The sequence below is a fragment of the Carcharodon carcharias genome, chromosome 24 (genome assembly GCF_017639515.1).
Source record: "Carcharodon carcharias isolate sCarCar2 chromosome 24, sCarCar2.pri, whole genome shotgun sequence".
Lineage (NCBI taxonomy): Eukaryota > Metazoa > Chordata > Chondrichthyes > Lamniformes > Lamnidae > Carcharodon > Carcharodon carcharias.
In genome coordinates this window covers 16,784,336-16,810,616 of record NC_054490.1, presented here as the reverse complement: position 1 = coordinate 16,810,616, position 26,281 = coordinate 16,784,336, and the positions used below count along the sequence as shown (strand labels likewise).

Below are 26,281 nucleotides of genomic sequence, written 5' to 3'. Positions count from 1 at the left end.
GAGAGAGCGAGGACACGGGGAGAGCGAGGACACGGGGAGGGCGAGGACGCGGGGAGGGCGAGGACGCGGGGAGAGAGGGAGGACGGGGGGAGGGCGAGGACGGGGGGAGGGCGAGGAAGCTCCGATACAGGGAGGGCGAAGACGCTCCGATACAGGGAGGGCGAAGACGCTCCGATACAGGGAGGGCGAAGACGCTCCGATACAGGGAGGGCGAAGACGCTCCGATACAGGGAGGGCGAAGACGCTCCGATACAGGGAGGGCGAAGACGCTCCGATACAGGGAGGGCGAAGACGCTCCGATACAGGGAGGGCGAAGACGCTCCGATACAGGGAGGGCGAAGACGCTCCGATACAGGGAGGGCGAAGACGCTCCGATACAGGGAGGGCGAAGACGCTCCGATACAGGGAGGGCGAGGACGCTCTGATACAATTCGCTTGTGTTTAATCGGATGTTGAGGTCTCAGGGGAATGAATGTAATATTCACAAATTAGAAAATTCTTCCCTCTGTTCCCCTTAGGACCAATTCCCCCCTTCAGTTTGTTGCGAGGCAGCATGAAAAACTCAAATTGCTGGTATTTTCAGTAAACATTTATTCATAAACATCAAATCATTCGTCAGTTTTCAAGTTTAAACTTAGTACTAAATGTACTGAACGAGCATTTTCACCCCAGACAGGCTGGGAGTACAAGAGAGGTAGACAGACTTTGTGCAAGAGAATGGGTGAAACAGAGCGCAAGATATAGAGAGTAAGAGACACAGACAGATACACAGGCTGTGCGCGAGGAACAAGTTGAGAGAAAGAGACTGAATGAGAGAGAGAGAAACACATGCTGTGCGCGAGGAACAAGTTGAGAGAAACAGACCGAGACAGAGAGAGAGAGAGAAACACAGGCTGTGCGCGAGGAACAAGTTGAGAGAAAGAGACTGAATGAGAGAGAGATAGAGAGAAACACAGGCTGTGCGCGAGGAACAAGTTGAGAGAAAGAGACTGAATGAGAGAGATAGAGAGAAACACAGGCTGTGCGCGAGGAACAAGTTGAGAGAAAGAGACTGAAAGAGAGAGAGATAGAGAGAAACACAGGCTGTGTGCGAGGAACAAGTTGAGAGAAAGAGACTGAATGAGAGAGAGATAGAGAGAAACACAGGCTGTGCGCGAGGAACAAGTTGAGAGAAAGAGACTGAAAGAGAGAGAGATAGAGAGAAACACAGGCTGTGTGCGAGGAACAAGTTGAGAGAAAGAGACTGAATGAGAGAGAGATAGAGAGAAACACAGGCTGTGCGCGAGGAACAAGTTGAGAGAAAGAGACTGAATGAGAGAGATAGAGAGAAACACAGGCTGTGCGCGAGGAACAAGTTGAGAGAAAGAGACTGAAAGAGAGAGAGAGAAACACAGGCTGTGCGCGAGGAACAAGTTGAGAGAAAGAGACTGAATGAGAGAGAGATAGAGAGAAACACAGGCTGTGCGTGAGGAACAAGTTGAGAGAAAGAGACTGAATGAGAGAGAGATAGAGAGATAGAGAGAAACACAGGCTGTGTGCGAGGAACAAGGTGAGAGAAAGAGACCAAGAGAGGGAGAGAGAGAGAGAAACACAGGCTGTGTGCGAGGAACAAGTTGAGAGAAACAGACCGAGAGAGAGAGAGAAACACAGGCTGTGCACGAGGAACAATTTGAGAGAAACAGACCGAGAGAGAGAGAGAGAAACATAGGCTGTGCACGAGGAACAATTTGAGAGAAACAGACTGAGAGAGAGAGAGAGAGAAACACAGGCTGTGTGCGAGGAACAAGTTGAGAGAAACAGACCGAGAGAGAGAGAGAAACACAGGCTGTGCACGAGGAACAATTTGAGAGAAACAGACCGAGTGAGAGAGAGAGAGAGAGAAACACAGGCTGTGTGCGAGGAACAAGTTGAGAGAAACAGACCGAGTGAGAGAGAGAGAGAGAGAGAGAGAGAAGCACAGGCTGTGTGCGAGGAACAAGTTGAGAGAAACAGACCGAGTGAGAGAGAGAGAGAGAGAGAGAGAGAGAGAGAAACACAGGCTGAGTGCAAGGAACAAGTTGAGAGAAAGAGGCTGAAAGAGTGAGAGAGAGAGAGAAACATAGGCTGTGCGCGAGGAACAAGTTGAAAGAGGCTGAAAGAGTGAGAGAGAAACACAGGCTGTGCATGAGGAACAATTTGAGAGAAAGAGGCTGAAAGAGTGAGAGAGAGAGAGAGAGAGACAGAGAGAGAAACACAGGCTGTGTGCGAGGAACAAGTTGAGAGAAACAGACCGAGTGAGAGAGAGAGAGAAACACAGGCTGTGCATGAGGAACAAGTTGAGAGAAACAGACCGAGTGAGAGAGAGAGAGAGAGAGAGAAACACAGGCTGTGAGCGAGGAACAAGTTGAGAGAAACAGACCGAGAGAGAGAGAGAAACACAGGCTGTGCGCAAGGAACAAGTTGAAAGAGACCGAATGAGTGAGAGAGAGAGAGAGAGAGAGAGAAACACAGGCTGTGCGTGAAGGTCAAGATGAGAGAAAAGAGAGAATGAATGTGTGTGTGAGAGAGAGATATAGAGAGACAGACAGAGACACAGCCAGTTCAAAAATAGAAGAGCAAAGACGGAAAGACAGAACGGGGAATTGAAAAAAAGAAACCAGAAAATCTTGAGGGTGGGGAAAGGAGAGATGAATAGATAAGAGATAACACAGAAAACATTTCTCCATCTGTCCCTCCACATTTAATCAAGAAGAGTCTGTAGTGGCTGGTGAGATGGAAAGCGTCGATGACGTTGGTCTGGATGGATTGGGTGGAAGGCCAGGATGGGAAATTGGAGTCGCTCTCTCTCCATCAGGACCATTGCTGAACGCCCAAAGCAACTTGTTCTGCTTCGTGCCTGGGCTGAGCTTTCGATAAAGGGCCACCAGCAGCCTTCTGAAGCCAACAACACCCAGGATAAAGTGACACCGTGGATAGAGGGATGAACGAAGAGCAAAGAGAAAAGAGGAGAGCAGGGGCAAACGGGGTGCGCTGCAGATTACAGAGTCTTTGTCCTGATGCTTAAGATGGTGGGGGTGCAGGACATGGTGATTTAAAGGGGAATAATAACAAAATCAGCTCATGGTACAAATCACGAGTGGTTACGGCCTAGAAGGTGGCTGTTGGGGGCCACTGTGTCGGTGCCAGCGCCCTGAAAGAGGAACTCACCTCGTCCCGCTCACCCGCTTTTTCCCTGCAAACCGAGGGAGGTCAGAAAAACGCGAGGGGGAACCCTGCCAAACAGACGCTTGTGTGACAGTGCAGGTTGGGCAGAGAGGCGGCAAATACAGTTCAAAAAACTGCGTTGATAGCAGGTTTCCAGAATAAGGCACAGGACACATCTCCGAATGGTAATGCTCCCTGAATGGAGCGGAGGTAGGCAGAGAGAGACTGAGGCGGCTAAAGAAATAGACAGGCGGAGGGGGTGGAAAGAGAAAGTGAGATTGAGTCTGGGGAGGGAAAGAGAGAGAGAGAGAGAGAGGAGATCAATATAGAGAAGACTCTGCCTCTCATGACTAGCGCACACAGGTGTCAGCCAATTGCTCACCCTCTGACTGGTCAACCCCTTGTGGCAGGCAGGCAGCCCAGTCACAGCTGTGCCTCGGAGCCCCCGGGTGTGGGTGAGGGCGAGAGTCATCGGTCTGCCTTCGGCCGCCGCTCACCACATCTCGGCAAGCGCTAAGGACCAGGCCGCCGAGTTAGGTGGCTCCTTTTCTCGTTGCAACGGACTTCTGGAGCTGGGCTGCGGGGCTGGTGCGGAGGTGGCCGCCTCTCTCTCTCTCTCTCTGGGCGGATTGAGGGAGAGGGAGCTGGGCCCGTTCCACACCGAGGTAGCAGTCGCATCGCACAGGCGGGTTTCTTTGGTCTCCGTGATCGGCCATCGCGTTGCCTGCTGGGCTGGACAGAGCTCGGACGCTGCCCAAACGATCGGCACCCCCGCCGAAGCTTTTCATCTCGCACGCGTCAGGACAAACGCAAGAATGCCAAATCTCAAACAGTCACAGCAACCGAAGCCGAAATTCTTCGCCACCTTTGAAATTTGGCGTTCTTGCATTTGTCCCGACGGCTGCAGGGTGAAAAGCTTCGGCAGGGTGCCTCTCTTTTGAGGAATATTCCAATCACGTCGGAGAGGAGGCTTTGGTCTGGGTGTTTGGAAATCACGCCGTACGAAGGTCAGTGCCATTGCACGGGGTACAAGGTCGGACCAGGCAGCAGGTTGAGCTGGATAACGCCACGATCACCTAGATTGGGGCTGATGGCCCATCAGAGTCGTCAGCAGAAGAATTTTCCCAGAGTTTATTTTCTCCTCGTTGGCCCTTCCATTTTGCGTTCTATCTCTCAGGAGAGTGCGGCGAGGGACAGGTCAAGCTTCCAGCCGACACGAGTAGTGTGTAAGTGTTTGGGGGATGCGGTGGGGTGGAGCGGATTTTGATGGACAAGGCCAGCTCCCTCTACACCCCACCCCCAGCACCCACCACCACCCCCCCCCCCCACCCCCCCCAACCCCCCACCAAGTGCGTTCTGTCAGCTCTTCACGTTTCTCCGTCTCCGCCTAGTCGTAGTCATAGAGGTTCCTGTGGTGGACCCTGCGCTCCACTTCGGCCAGCTGCTGCTCCAGGGAGCTGATCTTGTTCTCCAGGTGGTGTTGGCGCCGGTCGGCCTTGGCCCAGCCTCCCAGGAACGGGAGCCCCAGTCTGCCCAGCAGGAGGTAGAGGGCCCCCAGGCCCAGGAGCAGGGCGTTCCTCCGCTTCTCGTCCTCGCAGGTGGCCACGACATAGGCGGCGGCCGTGAAGAAGAGTCCCAGCTTGGCCAGCCAGAGGAGCCGGCCGGCCAGGTAGGTCAGCAGGTGCAGGGCGGCCGACAGGGCCAGGTAGATCAGCAGGGCGGCCAGGGCCCAGCTCAGGGCTCTCCCCAGAGCCTCGCGGTCTGTCCCCAGCTCTCCATCTGCAGGGAAGAGGGAAAGAGAAAGTGGTGCTGACAGTCCGGTGGGAAGGGCAAACAAAACCACACACCTCGAGCCTCACAACCTCAACGGATGCCCGCAGCCCAGTCTGCGCACGGCAAGATCCCACCAACAGGGGCGTGAGGGAACAGACCGTTTGGCCCATCTAACCTGTGCCGGGCTTTCATACCCTACGTGCATCCCCCTCCCATTCCCCCGCCTCATCCCCGTCGCTCAGCATCTCTTTCTATCCACTCTTCTCTCATCTACTCGTCTAGTCTCCTTCTGAAGCTATCAACGCCCGACCACTCCCAGCCCTGCATCGTCCTACATTCTAACCACTCTCTGAGGAAAAGGAATTTCTCCTGGTTTCACTGTCGGATTTACGAGTAACTATCTTGTATTTACGGTCCCCCCCCCCCGGGTTTTGGACTCTTCCCAGAGTGTGGAGGCGTTCTTTCGAACAACGACCGAACAACTTACACTTATTTGGCGCCTTCAACACAACGAGAGGTCCCAAGGTGCCTCACAGGAGCATCGCAAAACAAAGTCTGACATCGAGCCGCATCAGGAGATATTAAACCAGGTGACCACAAGCTTGGTCAAAGAGGTCGGTTTAAAAAGTGCCTCGAAGGAGGTAAGCGAGGGAAGGAAGGGTGAGGGAGCTCCAAAGCTTGGGGCCTGGAGAACTGAAGGCACGACCGCCAACCGTGGGGTGATTAAAATTGGGGACGCGCAAAAGGCCAGAATTAGGGAAATGCAGAGATCTTGGAGAGTTTTGGCACCGGAGAGGGTCACAGAGGTGGGGTGGGGAGAGGGGGGAAGAGGGGCGACAGGGGGAACTGGACTTGCTGAGAGTTGACAGATGCACTACAGAAGACAGAATGTATGAGTCCAGCCGTGATCCAGTTGGAATAGTCGCGTCTTGACGCAAGGAACGCATGGACGAAGGCTTCAGCAGCGGAAGAGCTGAGACGGGGCGAGGTTGCGGAGGTGGAAGTCGGCAGTTTGGGTGATGGCAGGGGATCGGAAACACCGGGGTGAGAACGAGACTGACTTCACCTCAGGCCCCCCTCTCCCTGACCTGTTTAATCGTTCCGGATAGTTTTCAACCTCAGTGCCAGGCAACAAACCTATTCTGTTTGCACATTCTCAAGAGCTTCAATGTCCTTCCACAGCTTGGATTATGAATAACAGTGATCCCAGCACTGATTATTCTGGGACATCACTTTGTGCCTTCCTCTAATCTAATTCAAAACCCTTTACTCCAAGGACTGCTTTCTAACTTTTAACCAGCTTACTGTCCGTTTATTGATTTCCCTTCTGCCTCCCCGCTTAGCAATGTCGAAAATAAGGTGCTAATCTGCTGATAGACGGATAATACTGGCCCCAATGGCCCTGTTATTCGTCAAAATACTGGCTGTGAAACCAACTAGACCCACCTACGAGGGCAAATGGGATCCTCGGGTTGAAAGTGTCATCAGAAAGGCAACAGTGCAGCACTCCCTCTGTACTGACCCTCCGACAGTGCGGCGCTCCCTCAGTGCTGACCCTCCGACAGTGCGGCGCTCCCTCAGTGCTGACCCTCCGACAGTGCGGCGCTCCCTCAGTGCTGACCCTCCGACAGTGCGGCGCTCCCTCAGTGCTGACCCTCCGACAGTGCGGCGCTCCCTCAGTGCTGACCCTCCGACAGTGCGGCGCTCCCTCAGTGCTGACCCTCCGACAGTGCGGCGCTCCCTCAGTGCTGACCCTCCGACAGTGCGGCGCTCCCTCAGTGCTGACCCTCCGACAGTGCGGCGCTCCCTCAGTACTGACCCTCCGACAGTGCGGCGCTCCCTCAATACTGACCCTCTGACAGTGCAGCGCTCCCTCAGTACTGACCCGCCGACAGTGCAGCGCTCCCTCAGTACTGACCCTCCGACAGTGCAGAACTCCCTCAGTACTGACTCTCCGACAGTGCAGCACTCCCTCAGTGCTGACCCTCCGACAGTGCAGCGCTCCCTCAGTACTGACCCTCTGACAGTGCAGCGCTCCCTCAGTACTGACCCTCCGACAGTGCGGAACTCCCTCAGTACTGACTCTCCAACAGTGCAGCACTCCCTCAGTGCTGACCCTCCGACAGTGCAATGCTCCCTCAGTACTGACCCTCCGACAGTGCAGCGCTCCCTCAGTACTGACCCTCCGACAGTGCAGCGCTCCCTCAGTACTGACCCTCCGACAGTGCAACGCTCCCTCAGTACTGACCCTCCGACAGTGCAGCGCTCCCTCAGTACTGACCCTCCGACAGTGCAACGCTCCCTCAGTACTGACCCTCCAACAATGCAGCGCTCCCTCAGTACTGACCCTCTGAAGGAGTGCTGAAGTGTTAGAGGAGCCGTTTTTGTGATGTGAGATAAGTGGAAACCTGTTTGCCACCTCTGTTGGATATAATCGATCCCACGGCCATGGTCGGGAGAAGTACCAAGATATCCCGGGTGCAGTTTCGATCCCTTATCCAACATGTGGCAGCTGTTCACGCTGTGTGAAAATTGGGCTTCTTCGCTTTAACACAGTAACCTCAATTCAAACTAATAAAGTTTGGAGGGGTGGTGGGGGGTTGGGGGGGGTGGTGGTGGGGGGTGGTGGTGGGCGTAGTGGTCTGTGAGTTACTTTCAGACCAGCCACAGCACAGGTTGGAAACAAAGTCAAAGACACAAACAGCCTCTGCCTCAGAAATGCACACTGTCGACTGCACTGGGGGCGACACTGCATGTGTGCTGACCAACAGGGGCCATGCCCAACTGGTGGGCAGAGGCCCACTGCGAACCCGCATTCAACGCAAACAAATGTCGCCATTTTACACAGCGCCTTCAACAGAGTGACAGCCCTTTCACAGCCGGGGACAGGATTTGGCACGAAGACACACAAGGGAGGTGTTGGGCCTGAGGCTCGCTCAAAGAGGCAGATTTTGAGGAGCGGCTGAAAGGAGGAGGGAAAGAAAGAGAGGGAGAGAGAGAGAGCAAGAGGTCAAGAAGTTTAGGGGTTGGGAGGAGTCCAGAGGTCAGGACCCAGGCGGCTGAAGGCACAGTGGAGAGATTACGAACATATGAAACAGGAGCAGGATTAGACCATTCGGCCCCTCAAGCCTGCTCCACCATTCAATAAGATCGTGGCTGATCTGTCTGCGTTTCGAGTTCCACATTCCCTTCTACACCAATAACCTTCGATTCCCTTGCCTAACAAGAATCAATCTACCTCCGTCTTAAAAATATTCAGTGACCCCCACCCCCATCGCCTTCTGAGGGCAGAGAGTTCCAAAGTCACACAGCCCTCTGAAAATTCTCCTCATCTCTGTCCTAAAAGTGCGACCCCTCATTGTATAACAGTGCCCCCTAGTCCGGGACTCACCCACCAGAGGAAACATTCTTTCCACGTCCATCTTGTCCAGGCCGTTCAGGATCTTGTATACTTCAATCAAATCACCCCTCACTCTTCTAAACTCCAGTGGAAACAAGCCCAGTCTGTCCAACCTTTCCTCACAAGACAACCCACTCATTCCAGGTATCGATCTAGTGAACCTCCTCTGAACTGCCTCCCAACGCATTTACGCCCTTCCTTAAATAAGGAGGCCAAATCTGCGCACAGTATTCAGGATGTGGGGGGTAGATGAAAGAGGTTGCAATTGGGAGGGGTGCAGAGATCTCGGAGGATTGCGGGGAGAGTCACGGACAGATTCGAACACCAGGATGAGAATCTTTTTTTTAAAAAAAAAGGTGCGAGTTGTATAACCGGGAGCCAAGCAGGGCTCGGTGGGGGCGTGGGGGTGTTGGGGCCGTGGTGCTGATGGGCGACTGGAGCTTGGTGGAGTTACAGTGGGTGAATTGGACACGACAAACTGAGTCATACTGTGAGTGGAGCAGGATTACTGAGGTAATACGGTGGAAAGGATAGTCTGTTTAGTCTGTTGAAAACCCAAATATTATTTTACCTCTCCTTTTTATAGACCCAAACGAAACCCAGCAATTATAAAGGGGATTGAAGTGTGCAAATAACGCAGATCAGGTCACCCTCAAGCCAACAGCCCGACAAATTCATCGCAAACGTTGTGCTGTTCGTATTTGGGTCTCTCACAGTTAGTTAAATCCATCCTGGGTCAGCCTCCCATTTTCCATTAACCGTGCAGTCCCTGATCCTAACTCACACAAACTCCCATTCAGCCATCACACCCCGTGCTCCCTGAGCCATGATTGCTGCTGATCAGGCAACTTTCAAAATTCTCAACCTCGTATTCAAAGCCCTCTATGAACTCACCCTCCCTGTCTCTGTAACCTCCTCCAGCCCCTACAACCCTCCCTATCTCTGTAACCTCCTCCAGCCCCTACAACCCTCCCTATCTCTGTAACCTCCTCCAGCCCCTACAACCCTCCCTATCTCTGTAACCTCCTCCAGCCCCTACAACCCTCCCTATCTCTGTAACCTCCTCCAGCCCCTACAACCCTCCCTATCTCTGTAACCTCCTCCAGCCCCTACAACCCTCCCTATCTCTGTAACCTCCTCCAGCCGCTACAACCCTCCCTATCTCTGTAACCTCCTCCAGCCCCTACAACCCTCCCTATCTCTGTAACCTCCTCCAGCCCCTACAACCCTCCCTATCTCTGTAACCTCCTCCAGCCCCTACAACCCTCCCTATCTCTGTAACCTCCTCCAGCCCCTACAACCCTCCCTATCTCTGTAACCTCCTCCAGCCCCTACAACCCTCCCTATCTCTGTAACCTCCTCCAGCCCCTACAACCCTCCCTATCTCTGTAACCTCCTCCAGCCGCTACAACCCTCCCTATCTCTGTAACCTCCTCCAGCCCCTACAACCCTCCCTATCTCTGTAACCTCCAGCCCCTACAACCCTCCCTATCTCTGTAACCTGCTCCAGCCCTGTAACCCTCCGAGATCTCGGCTCCCCTCCAATTCTGGGCCTCTTTTGCATTCCTGATTTCCATCGCTTCAACATGGGGCCCAGGCAGCTGGAGGCACAAAAAAAGGTGCTGCAATCCCCTCTCACTCCTCCTTTAAGGACACCCTCTGGTGGGCAAGCTGTTCTCAGCCAGTTCAGGATCAGAACGTGTGTGTCTGATTTACGTTCCTATGAAGGGGCCTGGGGGATATTTTTTTGCCACCTCGAAGGCCCTTTCGAAAGGCAAGTTGCAGTTCGCCCTACAATGGACGGGGCAGGTGTGACAAATTGCCAGCGTACACAAACTTTTGGCCGTTCTTGTTTGCAGAGGCCTCTGGTGCCGCCGGGTGGTGGAGCAACACTGCCACATGCTGGCGGGATGCAGGGCTGCAGCGGCTGGGAGATATCGGGTAGAGTGGGGAGTGTGGGGCCTGACCGGCAGAAGGGGGACTGGAACGAGTCTTCCGACTCTGCACCCCCACCCCCCCCACCGCCCCACCCCCCAACCCGACTCTGGTGGGAGGGGTAATTTGACTGTAGTCGGGTCCAATCCCGTCCTCAGTCAACAATCAGACGGAGATGCTCAATGTGATCCAGGGTGAGGCAACCAACAGCGGCCGACAAAGACAGTGAGGGGAGGGAGGTCACCACAAGCGCTGGGCAGTTGCAACGCGCAACAGCCGGTCGAGCCTGTTCCACCATCCCAGTCGGACTTCAGCCGATCTGTGGCCCCGGCATCGACTGTCCTTTCCGTTCCTCCATCCTGTCGTGGCCGGCATTTGTTACCCATCCCTAACCCGCCCTTGACCTGAACAGCTCGCGTGGAGGGCAGCTAAGAGTCAAGCGCATCGCTGTGGGGTCTGGAGCCGCCGGTAAAGGTCACGAATTGAATCGATGTGTGTGTCCATAGATCTCTGAGGGTGGAGGGGCATGTTAGTGGGGGTGGTGAAAAAGGCACATGGGACACTTGCCTTTATCAGTCGAGGCATAGATTACAAATGTAGGCAGGTCATGTTGGAGTTGTGTAGAACCTTGGTGAGGCCACAGCTGGAGTACTGTGTGCAGTTCTGGTCGCCACATTATAGGAAGGATGTGATTGCACTGGAGGGGGTGCAGAGGAGATTCACCAGGATGTTGCCTGGGATGAAACATTTAAGTTATGAAGAGAGGTTGGATAGACTTGGGTTGTTTTCGTTGGAGCAGAGAAGACTGAGGGACGACCTGATCGAAGTGCACAAGATTATGAGGGGCATGGACAGGGTGGATAGGGAGCAGCTGTTCCTCTTAGTTGAAGGGTCAGTCATGAGGGGGCATAAGTTCAAGGTGAGGGGCAGGAGGTTTAGGGGGGATGTGAGGATAAACCCTTTTACCCAGAGGGTGGTGAGGGTCTGGAATGCGCTGCCTGGGAGGGTGGTGGAGGCGGGTTAGCCTCACATCCTTTACAAAGTACCTGGATGAGCACTTGGCACATCATCATATTCAAGGCTATGGGGGCAAGTGCTGGTAAATGGGATTAGGGAGGTAGGTCAGGCGTTTCTCACGTGTCGGTGCAGACTCGATGGGCCGAAGGGCCTCTTCTGCACCGTGTGATTCTGTGAATTCAAGTTGCACCAGCTGCTGGGGTGGGATTTGAGCCTGTGTCCCCCAGAGCATTAGCCTGAGCCTCTGGGTTACAGGTCCGGGGACATTACCACTAGGGCCACTGTCTCACCCTGCCTGGAAGCAGATCCCCGTTTCACTCTTCAAAGACCTGGCTCGAATTTTGAGACTCCCCACCCCCTCCTCGTCCTAGGTACCCCCCAACCAGCAGAAGTAGTTTCCCTCCACCTACCCTGTCTGTTGCCCCGCACACCTCAAAAGATGCGGACAGAATCAACCCCTTAACCTTCGAAACCCTAGGGAAGCCAGCCCTAGTTTGTGCAATCTCCCCCTGCTCAATTTAGCCCTTAGCACCCATAGCGAGCCGTTCCGGTAAGCCCACGCTGCGCTCTGTCCAAAGCCAACATCTCCCTCCCAAGGGGTGGTACACAGAACAGCTCACGGAGTGCTCCAGGTGTGGTCTAACCACGGCTTTGTCTGGCCGGGCTGTGACTGCTACCGCCTCGTATGCCTGTTCTCTGGATATAAAGACCAGCATCCCATTAGCCTACTTCATTATTTCCTGTACCTGTCCACGACATTTTAATGATCTCTGTAGCTGAACATCGCACCCCACCACACACCTCCCCACCCCACCCCCACCACCAAATCTCTTCGGCCCGCCGCTGTTTTGAGCTCATCACCGTTCAGAAATCACCCCGTTCTATCCTTTTACAGGCGGGGGGGGGCTACTGGTGGAAAAGTAGGGGGCGCTTTGAAAGGAAGGAGCTCGAGAGTGTGGGCGAATTCAGGCCGAAGCTGACAGCGCTGGAGAGTGGTGGGGTGTTGGGGGGGGGGGGGTGAGGTGAAGCCATTCGGCCCCTCAGGCCTGGGCTGACCCTTCGTTTGGAGAAAAACCCCCCAAAAGAAGCGCCCCCTCCCCACACAAAGTCTCACTGAGGCGCTCGGCAGAAGGACCCAGAGGCAACAGGGAAGGAGGGAGCTTTCTCGCGGAAGGAGCGGTTCAGATCTGGGCTAATCTGTCACCGAGGTTCTCTACTTGCTGTCAGGATGGGCTGATCGGCCTCTAATGCCACCATTTCCAGGGCTATGTTCTTCTGTACAATCCGAATCGTACATGTGTTTAATTTCTTCCTTTCATCCCCTCTCTCTCTCTCTCTCTCAACACCGTCTCTGCCCACCCACTCCCACATTCATCCTTTCCCACACTCCGCATCTTTCCCACCACCCGTCCAATCCCTCCTTCCCTCAGTTTTTTTTTCCCTCACTCCTTCCTCCCTTCCTTCACAGGGTCATAGAAGCGGGTGAGGCCATTGGGCCCCAGAGTCTGTGTTGGCTCCCTGAAAAGGACAAAGCAGCTCCTTCCGCAAGAAAGCTCCCTCCCCCCTCCGCCCAGCCCTACATCCGCTCCGGCGTCTCCGTGCTCCCAGCAGTTCCCACCCCTTCAGCACCACTCCCCCACCACCCCCATCTCCGCCAGTCCTTACTGCGCCCCATGGGATAATCAACCCATCCCCCCCCTACCTTCCCCACAACACCAGTTCCCAGTCAATCCCTGTGAAAGCCCACTCACCCTTAATCCCCAAGGTGTCCAGCAAGTCGGAACACAATTCGGTGAGCAGGCTGGCGATTGCCGAGGTGCCATTCATCACAACTTTCCAGTAAGACAGGAGCGTCTACAGTTAGAAACGCAAAATAGGTGTCACATCGGCCAGGTGCAGGGGGTCGCTAGAGAGAAGGCAGAAACTCGAGGCGGCCGGGCCAGGTGGGCGAGGGGCGCTCCAGGGTCCCAGAGTGCGACAGTGCAAGGCACAGCAGGGAATGGAATCGAGAGAAGCTGGATTAAAAAGGCCAAGTGCAGAGGGATAAGGAATGCGTTACAGACCCATTCACAGGAGGAGGGGAAAAGGACACATTACAGACCCAGTCACAGGAGGAAGGGAAAAGGACACATTACAGACCCAGTCACAGGCGGAGCGTAAAAGGACACATTACAGACCCAGTCACAAGCGGAGCGTAAAAGGACACATTACAGACCCATTCACAGGAGGAGGGGAAAAGGACACATTACAGACCCAGTCACAGGAGGAAGGGAAAAGGACACATTACAGACCCAGTCACAGGCAGAGCGTAAAAGGACACATTACAGACCCAGTCACAAGCAGAGCGTAAAAGGACACATTACAGACCCAATCACAGGAGGAGCGTAAAAGGACACATCACAGACCCATTCACAGGAGGAGCGTAAAAGGACACATTACAGACCCATTCACAGGAGGAAGGGAAAAGGACACATTACAGACCCAGTCACAGGAGGAAGGGAAAAGGACACATTACAGACCCATTCATAAAAGGAAGGGAAAAGGTCACATTACAAACCCATTCACAGGAGAATTGGAGGAGGACACACTACAGACCCATTCACAGGAGGAAGGGAAAAGGACACATTACAGACCCATTCGCAGAAGGAAGGGAAAAGGACACATTACAGACCCATTCACAGGAGGAAGGGAAAAGGACACATTACAGACCCAGTCACAGGAGGAGTGTAAAAGGACACATTACAGACCCATTAAGAGGAGGGGTGGGGGAGAAAAAGGACACATTACACACCTTGAAGGTAAAAGGACACATTCCAGACCCAGTGACAGGAAGAGGGTTAAAGAACATTACAGACCCATTTACGGGGCGGGGCGGGGCGGGGGAGAGAGGGGTGGGTATTACAGACCCATAGACAAGAGGGTAACAGGACACATTACAGTCACATTGATGGGAGGAGGGTAATGATCCCATTACAGTCCCAATGACAGGAGGGTAAGAGGGCACACTGCAGTCCCATTGACAGGTGGAGGGTAACAGGACACATTACAATCCCATTGATGGGAAGCAGGTAACAGGACACATTGCAGTCCCATTGACGATAGGAGGATAACATGACATATTACAGTCCCATTGACAGGAGGAGGGTAACAGGACACATTACAGTCCCATTGACAGGTGTAGGGTAACAGGACATATTACAGTTCCTGTGACAGGAGGGTGGTAACAGGACACATTACAGCCCCATTGACAGGAGGGTAGTAACAGGACACACGGCAGTCCCATTGACAGGAAAAAGGTAAGAGGACACTCTACAGTCCCACAGACAGAAGGAGGGTAACAGGACACATTACAGTCCCTGTGACAGGAGAGGGATAAGGGAACACATTATAGCCCCACTGACTGGAGGGTAAGAGTACACATGGCAGTCTGATTGAAAGGAGGTGGGTAAAAGGACACATTACAGCCCCTTTGACAGGAGAGTAAGGGGGGCATATTACATTATCTGTGATGGGGGAGGGTAAGAGGACACATTACAGTCCCACTATAAGGAGGAGTACAAGAGGATACATTACAGTTCCCGTGACAGGACGAGGGTAAGAGGACACAGTACAGTCCCTGTGACCGGTCGGGGGGTGGAGGGTAAAAGGACACATTACAGTCCTTGTGACGGGGAAGGGTAACAGGATACGTTTCAGTCCCTGTGACGGGGGGAAAGTAAGAGGACACATTACAGTCCCTGTGATGGGAGGAGAGTAAGAGCACACGTTACAGCCTCTGTGACAGGGGGGAGGGTAAGAGGACACATTACAGTCCCTGTGACAGGGGGAAGGAAATAGGATATGTTACAGTCCCTGTGATAGGGAGGAGGGTAACAGGATACATTACAGTCCCTGTGACGGGGAAGGGTAACAGGACACGTTTCAGTCCCTGTGACGGGGGAAAACTAAGAGGGCACATTACAGTCCCTGCGACAGGGGGAGGGTAACAGGACACATTACAGTCCCTGTGACAGGGGGTGGGAGGGTAACAGGGCACATTGCAGTCCCTGTGACGGGGGGAGGGTAACGGGACACGTCACAGTCTCTGTGACGGGGGGGAGGGTAAGAGGTCACGTTACAGTCCCTGTGATGGTGGGGTGGGGGAGGGTAACAGGGCACATTACAGTCGCTGTGACAGTGGGGAGGATAACAGGACACATTCCAGTCTCTGTGACAGGGTGGAGGGTAAGAGGACACATTACAGTCCCTGTGACAGGGGGAGGAGTAACAGGACACATTACAGTCCCTGTGACAGGGGGAAGGGTAGCTGGACACATTACAGTCTCCTTGACGATGGGAGGGCAACAGGACACATTACAGTCCCTGTGACAGGGGCTGGAGAGCAAGAGGACACATTACAGCTCCTGTGACGGGGGAGGGTAATAGGACAAATTACAGTCCCTGTGATGGGGGAGGGCAAGAAGACACATTACAGTCCCTGTGACAGGGGAAGGTTAACAGGACACATGACAGTTCCTGTGACGGGGGGGGGGGAAGTTAACAGGACACATTACAGTCCCTGTGACAGTGGGGAGGTAAGAGTACACGTTACAGTCCCTGTGACAGGGGGAGGGCAACAGGACACATTATAGTCCCGGTGACCGGGGGGGTGTTGGGGGGAGGGTAACAGGACACATTACAGTCCTTGACGGAGCAAGGAGGGGCGGGGTAAACAGGAGACATTACAATCTCTGTGACAGGGGGTGGGAAAGAGGCCACATTAAAGTCCCTGTGACAGGGGGGAGGGTAAGAGGCGACATTACAGTCCATGTGACGGGGGGAGGGTAACAGGACACATCACAGTCCGTGTGACAGGGGGAGGGTAACAGGACATATTACAGTCCGTGACGGGGCAAGGGGGTGTAACAGGACATATTACAGTCCCTGCAACGGGGGTGGGAGGGTAACAGGACACATTACAGCTCCTGTAACAATGCGTGGGAGGATAACAGGACACATTACAGTCCCTGTAACAGGACACATTACAGTCCCTGTAACGGGGTGGGAGGGTAACAGGACAAATCACAGTCCCTGTAACAGGTGGTGGGAGGGGGGTAACAGGACACATTACAGTCCTGTGACAGGGGGTGGGAGGGTAACAGAACGCATTACAGTCCCTGTGACAGGGGTGGGAGGGTAACAGGACAAAGTACAGCCCCTGTGACAGCAGGAGGGTAACATGACACATTACAGTCCCTGTGACGGGGGGGGGGAGGGGGGGGGTGAACAGGACACATTATAGTCCCTGTAAAATGGGGTGGGAGGGAAAGAGGACACATTACAGTCCTTGTAACAAAAGGGAGGGTAACAGGGCACAATACAGTCTCTGTGACATAGGGGAGGTAACAGGAAACATTACAGGCCCTGTGATAGGGGGAGGGTAACAGGACACGTTACAGCTTCTGTGACGGGGGGAGGGGTAACAGGATACATTACAGTCCCTGTGACAGGGGTTGGGAAGCTAACAGGACACATTACAGTCCCTGCGACAGGGGGTGAAAGGGTAACAGGACACATTACAGTCCCTGTGACAGGGGGTGGGAGGGTAACAGGACAGATTACAGTCCCTGTAACAGGGGTGGGAGTGTAACAGGACACATTAAAGTCCCTGTGAAAGGGGTAGGGTAATATGATACATTACAGTCCCTGTAACAGGGGGTTGGAGGGTAACAGGACACTTCCTTTTCCTGGAGGGTAACAGGACACAATACAGTCCCTGTAACAAGCGGTGGGAGGGTAACAGGACACATTACAGCCACTGTGACAGGGGGAGAGTAACAGGACACATTACAGTCGCTGTGACAGTGGGAGGGTAACAGGACACTTTACAGACCCTGTGACAGGGGGAGGGTAACAGGACACATCACAGTCACTGTAACAGGGGGTCGGAGAGTAACAGGACACATCGCAGTCCCTGTAACAGGGGGTGGGAGCGTAACAGGACACATTACAGTCCCTGTGACATGGGGCGGGAAGGTAACAGGACACATTACAGACCTTGTAACAAGGGGTGGGAGGGTAACAGGACACATTACAGTCCCCGTAACAGAGGGTGGGAGGGGAAAAGGACACATTACAGTCCCCATGACAGGGGGTGGGAATGGAACAGGACACATTACAGCCCTGTGACAGGGTAACAGAACGCATTACAGTCCCTGTGACAGGGGGTGAGAGGGTAACAGGACACATTACAGTCCCTGTGACAGGGGTGGGAGGGTAACAGGACAAAGTACAGCCCCTGTGACAGCAGGAGGGTAACATGACACATTACAGTCCCTGTGACGGGGGGGTGGGGGTGAACAGGACACATTATAGTCCCTGTAACACGGGGTGGGAGGGAAAGAGGACACATTACAGTCCCTGTGACAGGTGGTGGGAGGGTAACAGGAAACATTACAGTCCCTGTAACAGGGGGGAAGGTAACCGGGCACAATACAGTCTCTGTGACAGAGGGGAGGTAACAGGAAACATTACAGGCCCTGTGAGAGGGTGAAGGTAACAGGACACATTACAGCCTCTGTGACGGGGGACGGGAGGGTAACAGGATAATTACAGACCCAGTGACAGGGGGTGGGAGGCTAACAGGACACATTATAGCCCCTGTAACAGGGGCTGGGAGGGTAACAGGATACATTACAGTCCACCTAACAGGGGGTGGGAGGGTAACAGGATACATTACCGTCCCTGTGACAGCCAGTGGGAGGGTAACAGGACACATTACAGTCCCTGTGAAAGGGGGAGGGTAATATGATACATTACAGTCCCTGTAACAAGGGGTGGGAGGGTACCAGGACATATTAGAGCCCCTGTGACAGGGGGAGAGTAACAGGACACATTACAGTCCCTGTAACAGGACGAGGGTAACAGGACACATTACAGTCCCAGTGACAGGGGGAGGGTAACAGGACAGATCACAGTCACTGTAACAGGGGGTGGGAGGGAACAGGACACATCACAGTCCCTGTAACAGGGGTTGAGAGGGTAACAGGACACATTACAGTCCCTGTGACAGGGGGTGGGAGTGTAACAGGACACATTACAGCCCCTGTAACAGGGGGTGGGAGGGTAACAGGACACATCACAGTTCCTGTGACAGAGTGTGGGAGGGTAACAGGACACATTACAGCCCCTGTGACAGGGGGTGGGAGGGTAACAGGGCATATTACAGTCCCTGTAACAGTGGGTGGGAGGGTAACAGGACACATTACAGTCACTCTAACAGGGGCTGGGAGGGTAACAGGACACATTACAGTCCCTGTAACAGGGGGTGGGAGGGTAACAGGACAGATTACAGACCCTGTAACACGGGATGGGGGGGGGGTAACAGGACACATTACAGCCCCTGTGACAGCAGGAGGGTAACAGGACACCTTACAGTCCCTGAGACATAGGGTGGGAGGGAAACAGGACACATTACAGTCCCTGTAATGGGGGGAGGGTAACAGGGCACAATACAGTCTCTGTGACAGCAGGAGGGTAACAGGACACATTACAGTCCCTGTAACAAGGGGTTGGAGGGTAACAGGATACTTCCTTTTGCTGGAGGGTAACAGGACACAATACAGTCCCTGTAAGAAGCGGTGAGAGGGTAACAGGACACATTACAGATACCTGTGACAGGGGGAGAGTAAGAGGATACATTATAGTCCCTGTGACAGGGGGTGGAAGGGTAACAGGACACATTACAGTCCCTATAACAGGGGGTGGGAGGGTAACAGGACACATTACAGTCCCTGTAACGGAGGTGGGAGGGTAACAGGACACATTACAGTCCCTGTGACAGGAGGAGGGTAAGAGGACACATTACAGTCCGTGTGACAGGAGGAGGGTAACAGGACACAATATAATCCCTGTGACGCGGGGTGGGAGGGTAACAGGACACATTACAGTCCCTGTAACAGGGGGTGGGAGGGTAACAGGACACATTACAGTCCCGGTAACAGGGGTTGGGAGGGTAACAGGACACATTAAACACCCTGTAACAGTGGGTGGGAGGGTACAGGACACATTACAGTCCCTGTAACAGGGGGTGGGGGGGGTGTAACAGGAGACATTACAGTCCCTGTGACAGGGGGTGGGAGGGTAACAGGACACATTAAAGCCTCTGCGACAGCAGGAGGGTAACAGGACACATCACAGTCCCTGTGACAGGAGGAGGGTAACAGGACACATTACAATCCCTGTGACGGGGGGGTGGGAGGGTAACAGGACACATTACAGACCCTGTAACGGGGGTGGAAGGGAAACTGGACACATTACAGTCCCTGTAACAAGGGGGAGGATAACAGTGCACAATACAGTCTCTGTGACAGAGGGGAGGTAACAGGAAACATTACAGGCCCTGTGACAGGGGGAGGGTAACAGGACACGTTACCGTCCATGTGACGGGGGGAGGGTAACAGGACACATTACAGCCTCTGTGACGGGGAAGGGGAAGGAAACAGGATACATTACAGTCCCTGTAACAGGGGTGGGAGGGGAACAGGACACTTCTTTTTGCGGGAGGGCAACAGGACACAATACAGTCAATGTAACAAGGGGTGGGAGGGTAACAGGACACATTACAGTCCCTGTAACAGGGGGGAGGGTAACAGGGCACAATACAGTCTCTGTGACAGAAGGGAGGTAACAGGAAACAATACAGGCCCTGTGAGAGGGTGAAGGTAACAGGACACGTTACCGTCCCTGTGACAGGGGGGAGGGCAACAGGACACGTTACAGCCTCTGTGACGAGGTGAGGGGAGTGTAACAGGATACATTACAGACCCCGTGACAGGGGGTGGGAGGCTAACAGGATACATTACAGTCCCTGTAACAGGGGCTGGGAGGGTAACAGGATACATTACAGTCCACCTAAAAGGGGGTGGGAGGGTAACAGGATACATTACCATCCCTGTGACAGGTGGCGGGAGGTTAACAGGACACATAACAATCCCTGTGAAAGGGGGAGGGTAATATGATACATTACAGTCCCTGTAACAAGGGGTGGGAGGGTAACAGGACAGATTACAGCCCCTGTGACAGGGGAGAGTAACAGGACACATTACAGTCCCCGTAACAGGGCGAGGGTAACAGGACACATTACAGTCCCAGTGACAGGGGGAGGGTAACAGGACACATCACAGTCACTGTAACAGGGGGTCAGAGGGTAACGGGACACATCACAGTCCCTGTAACAGGGGGTGGGAGGGTAACAGGACACATTACAGTCCCTGTGACAGGGGGTGGGAGTGTAACAGGACACATTACAGACCCTGTGACAGGGGGTGGGAGGGTAACTGGACACATTACAGTCCCTGTAACGGGGTGGGAGGGTAACTGGACACATTACAGTCCCTGTTACAGGGGTGGGAGGGTAACAGGACACATTACAGTAACGTTTCAGAGGATGGGAGGGGAAAAGGACACATTACAGTCCCTGTAACAGGGGATGGAAGGGTAACAGGACACATTACAGCCCCTGTAATAGGGGGTGGGAGGGTAACAGGACACATTAGTCCCTGTGACAGGGTGTGGGCGGGTAACAGGACACATTACAGTCCCTGTGACAGGGGGTGGTAGGGAAACAGGACACATTACAGTCCCTGTAACGGGGGGAGGGTAACAGGGCACAATACAGTCTATGTGACAGCAGGAGGTTAACAGGACACATTAGAGTCCCTGTAACAGGGGGCTGGAGGGTAACAGGACAGTTCCTTTTGCTGGAGCGTAACAGGACACAATACAGTCCCTGTGACAGGGGGTGGAAGGGTAACAGGACACATTACAGTCCCTGTAACAGGGGGTGGGAGGGTAACAGGATACATTAGAGTCCCTGTAATGGGGGTGGGAGGGTAACAGGACACATTACAGTCCCTGTAACAGGGGTTGGGGGGGGGTAACAGGACACATTACAGTCCCTGTGACGGGGTGGGAGGGAAACAGGACACATTATAGTCCCTGTAACGGGGGAGGGTAACAGGGCACAATACAGTCTCTGTGACAGAGGGGAGGTAACAGGAAACATTACAGGCCCTGTGATAGGGTGGAGGGTAACAGGACACAATACAGCCCCTGTAACAAGGGGTGGGAGGGTAACAGGACACATTACAGTCCCGGTGACAGGGGGTGGGAGGGTAACAGGACACATTACAGTCTCTGTGACCGGGGGAGGGTAACAGGACACATTACAGTCCCTGTGACAGGGGGTGGGAGGGTAACAGGACACATTACAGTCACGGTGATAGGGGGTGGGAGAATAACAGGACACATTACAGTCCCTGTAACTGGGTGGGAGGGTAACTGGACACATTACAATCCCTGTAACAGGGGTTGGGGAGGGAAACAGGACACATTATAGTCCCTTTAACAGGGGGGAGGGTAACAGGGCACAATACAGTCCCTGTAACAGGGGTTGGGGGTAACAGGACACATTACAGTCCCAGTGACAGGGGGTGGGAGGGAAACAGGACACATTATAGTCACTGTAACGGGGGGAGGGTAACAGGGCACAATACAGTCTCTGTGACAGAGGGGAGGTAACAGGAAACATTACAGGCCCTGTGACAGGATGAGGATAACAGGACACGTTACCGTCCCTGTGATGGGGGGAGGTTAACAGGACACATTACAGCCTCTGTGACGGGGGAGGGGAGGGTAACAGGATACATTACAGACCCTGTGACGGGGTGGGAGGCTAACAGGACACATTACAGTCCCTGTAACAGGGGCTGGGAGGGTAACAGGATACATTACAGTCGACGTAACAGGGGGTGGGAGGGTAACAGGATACATTACAGTACCTGTGACAGGTGGTGGGAGGGTAACAGGATACATTACAGTCCCTGTGAAAGGGGGAGGGTAATATGATACATTACAGTCCCTGTAACATGGGGTTGGAGGGTAACAGGACACTTCTTTTTGTGGGAGAGGAACAGGACACAATACAGTCAATGTAACAAGGGATGGGAGGGTAACAGCAAACATTACAGCCCCTGTGACAGGGGGAGAGTAACAGGACGCATCACAGTCACTGTAACAGGGCGTCGGAGGGTAACAGGACACATCACAGTCCCTGTAACAGGGGGTGGGAGGGTAACAGGACACATTACAGTCCCTGTGACAGGGGGCGGGAGGGTAACAGGACACATTACAATCCTTGTAACAAGGGGTGGGAGGGTAACAGGACACATTACAGTCCCCGTAACAGAGGGTGGGAGGGGAAAAGGACACATTACAGTCCCAATGACAGTGGGTGGGAGGGTAACAGGACACATTACAGTCCCTGTAACAGGGGTTGGGGGGGGGGGGTAACAGGACACATGACAGTCCCTGTGACAGGGAGTGGGAGGGTAACAGGACACATTACAGTCACTTTGATGGGGGGGGGAGAGTAACAGGACACATTACAGTCCCTGTGACAGGGGGTGGGAGGATAACAGGACACATTAGAGCCCCTGTGACAGCAGGAGGGTAACAGGACACATTACGGTCCCTGTGACAGGAGGTAGGAGGGTAACAGGACACATTACAGCCCCTGTGTCAGCAGGAGGGTAACAGAACACATTACAGTCCCTGTGACAGGGGGTGGGAGGGTAACAGGACACATTACAGTCCCTGTAACAGGTGGGAGGGTAACAGAGCACAACAGTCTCTGTGACAGAGGGGAGGTAACAGCAAACATTACAGGCCCTGTGAGAGGGTGAAGGTAACAGGACCCGTTACCGTCCCTGTGATAGGGGGGAAAGTAACAGGACACTTTACAGCCTCTGTGATGGGGGGAGAGGAGGGTAACATGATACATTACAGTCAGTGTGAAAGGGGGAGGGTAATATGATACATTATAGTCCCTGTAACGGGGTTGGAGGGTGACAGGACACTTCATTTTGCGCGAGCGTAACACGATACATTACAGACCCTGTGACGGGGGTGGGAGGCTAACAGGACACATTACAGTCCCGGTAACAGGGGCTGGGAGGGTAACAGGATACATTACAGTCCACGTAACAGGGAGTGGGAAGATAACAGGATACATTACAGTCCCTGTGACAGATGGTGGGAGGGTAACAGGTCACATTACAGTCCCTGTGAAAAGGGGAGTGTAATATGATACATTACAGTCCCTGTAACAAGGCGTCAGAGGGTAACAGGACATATTACAGCCCCTGTTACGGGGGAGAGTAACAGGACACATTACAGTCCCTGTAACAGGGGGAGGGTAACAGCACACATTACAGTTCCAGTGACAGGGGGAGGGTAACAGGACACATCACAGTCACTGTAACAGGTGGTCGGAGGGTAACAGGACACATCACAGTCCCTGTAACAGGGGGTGGGAGGGGAACAGGACACATTACAGTCCCTGTGACAGGGGGTGGGAGTGTAAGAGGACACATTACAGTCCCTGTGACAGGGGGTGGGAGGGTAAGAGGACACATTACAGTCCCTGTAACAGGGGGTGGGAGGGTAACAGGACACATTACAGTCCTTGTAACAAGGGGTGGGAGGGTAACAGGACACATTACAGTCCCGGTGAAAGGGGGTGGGAGGGTAACAGGACACATTACAGTCCCTGTGACAGGGGGTGGGAGGGTAACAGGACACATTACAATCCCTGTGACAGGGGGTGGGAGGGTAACAGGACACATTACAGTCCCTGTGACAGGGGGAGGGCAACAGGACACATTACAGTCCCTGTAAGAGTGGGTGGAAGGGTAACAGAACACATTACAGTCCCTGTGACAGGGGGTGGGAGGGTAACAGGATACATTACAGTCCCTGTGACAGGGGGAGGGCAACAGGACACATTACAGTCCCTGTAAGAGTGGGTGGAAGGGTAACAGAACACATTACAGTCGCTGTAACAGGGGGAGGGAGGATAACAGGACACATTACAGTTCCTGTAACAGGGGGTGGGAGGGTAACGGGACATATCACAGTCCCTGTAACAGGGGGTGGGAGGGTAACAGCAGACATTACAGTTCCCTGTGACAGGGGCTGGGAGGGTAACAGGACACATTACAGTCCCTGTGACAGGAGGAGGGTAACAGGACACATTACAGTCCCTGTGACAGGGAGTAGGATAACAGGACACAATACAGTCCCTGTAACAAGCGGTGGGAGGGTAACAGGACACATTAGAGCCCCAGTGACAGCAGGAGGGTAACAGGACACATTACAGTTCCTGAGACAGGGGGTGGGAGGGTAACAGGCCACATTACAGTCCCTGTGGCTGGGGGAGGGTAACAGGACACATTACAGGCCCTGTCACAGGGGGTGGGAGGGTAACAGGACACATTACAGTTCCTGTGACAGGGGGTGGGAGGGTAACAGGACACATTACAGCGCCTGTTACATGGGGTGGGAGGGTAACAGGACACATTACAGCCCCAGTGACAGCAGGAGGGTAACAGGACACATTACAGTTCCTGAGACAGGGGGTGGGAGGGTAACAGGACACATTACAGTCCCTGTGACAGGGGGAGGGCAACAGGACACATTACAGTCCCTGTAAGAGTTGGTGGAAGGGTAACAGAACACATTACAGTCCCTGTGACAGGGGGTGGGAGGGTAACAGGATACATTACAGTCCCTGTGACAGGGGGAGGGCAACAGGACACATTACAGTCCCTGTAAGAGTGGGTGGAAGGGTAACAGAACACATTACAGTCGCTGTAACAGGGGGAGGGAGGATAACAGGACACATTACAGTTCCTGTAACAGGGGGTGGGAGGGTAACGGGACATATCACAGTCCCTGTAACAGGGGGTGAGAGGGTAACAGCAGACATTACAGTTCCCTGTGACAGGGGCTGGGAGGGTAACAGGACACATTACAGTCCCTGTGACAGGAGGAGGGTAACAGGACACATTACAGTCCCTGTGACAGGGAGTAGGATAACAGGACACAATACAGTCCCTGTAACAAGCGGTGGGAGGGTAATAGGGCACATTACAGCCACTTTGACAGGGGGAGAGTAACAGGACAGATTACAGTCCCTGTGACAGCGGGAGGGTAACAAGACACATTACAGTCCCTGTGACAGGGGGAGGGTAACAGGACACATCACAGTCACTGTAACGGGGGTTGGAGGGTAACAGGACACATCGCAGTCCCTATAACAGGGGGTAGGAGGGTAACAGGACACATTACATTCCCTGTGACCGGGGGCGGGAGGGTAACAGGACACATTACAGTCCTTGTAAAAAGGGGTGGGAGGGTAACAGGACACATTGCAGTCCCCGTAACAGAGGGTGGGAGAGGAAAAGGACACATTACAGTCCCAATGACAGGGGGTGGGAAGGGAACAGGACACATTACAGTCCCGGTGACAGGGGGTGGGAGGGTAACAGGACAAATTACATTCCCTGTGACAGGGGGTGGGAGGGTAACAGGACACATTACAATCCCTGTGACAGGGGGTGGGAGGGTAACAGGACACATTACAATCCCTGTGACAGGGGGTGGGTGGGTAACAGGCCACATTACAGTCCCTGTGGCTGGGGGAGGGTAACAGGACACATTACAGGCCCTGTCATGGGGGTGGGAGGGTAACAGGACACATTACAGTTCCTGTGACAGGGGGTGGGAGGGTAACAGGACACATTACAGCACCTGTTACATGGGGTGGGAGGGTAACAGGACACATTACAGCCCCTGTGACAACAGGAGGGTAACAGGACACATTACAGTTCCTGAGACAGGGGGTGGGAGGGTAACAGGACACATTACAGTCCCTGTGACAGGGGGAGGGCAACAGGACACATTACAGTCCCTGTAAGAGTGGGTGGAAGGGTAACAGAACACATTACAGTCCCTGTGACGGGTGTGGGAGGGTAACAGGACACATTACAGTCCCTGTGACAGGGGGAGGGCAACAGGACACATTACAGTCCCTGTAAGAGTGGGTGGAAGGGTAACAGAACACATTACAGTCACTGTAACGGGGAGGGAGGA

At 53.8% G+C, this 26,281-nt stretch overlaps 2 protein-coding genes across 2 annotated transcripts in view; both read right to left on the bottom strand.

Moving 5' to 3' along the window:
• Positions 1-571: 571 nt before the first annotated feature.
• On the bottom strand, positions 572-4,479 carry LOC121269425. Its single transcript, XM_041174044.1, has 2 exons — positions 1,844-4,479; positions 572-1,669 (listed from the first exon to the last, which is right to left on the bottom strand). Exons 1-2 carry the CDS (start codon positions 2,163-2,165, stop codon positions 609-611), a joined length of 1,383 nt encoding a protein of 460 aa, XP_041029978.1. The 5' UTR covers positions 2,166-4,479; the 3' UTR covers positions 572-608.
• Positions 4,480-4,529: 50 nt separating this feature from the next.
• Positions 4,530-26,281, bottom strand: part of tmem109 (transmembrane protein 109) — a 214,944-nt gene continuing 193,192 nt past the window's right edge. The window contains exons 2-3 of the mRNA XM_041174032.1: positions 13,060-13,162; positions 4,530-4,962 (exon numbers count right to left, since the gene is read on the bottom strand). Of these exons, the coding sequence (XP_041029966.1) occupies positions 4,571-4,962; positions 13,060-13,162 (495 nt within the window). The 3' untranslated portion in view covers positions 4,530-4,570. The remainder of the gene's footprint in view (positions 4,963-13,059; positions 13,163-26,281) is intronic.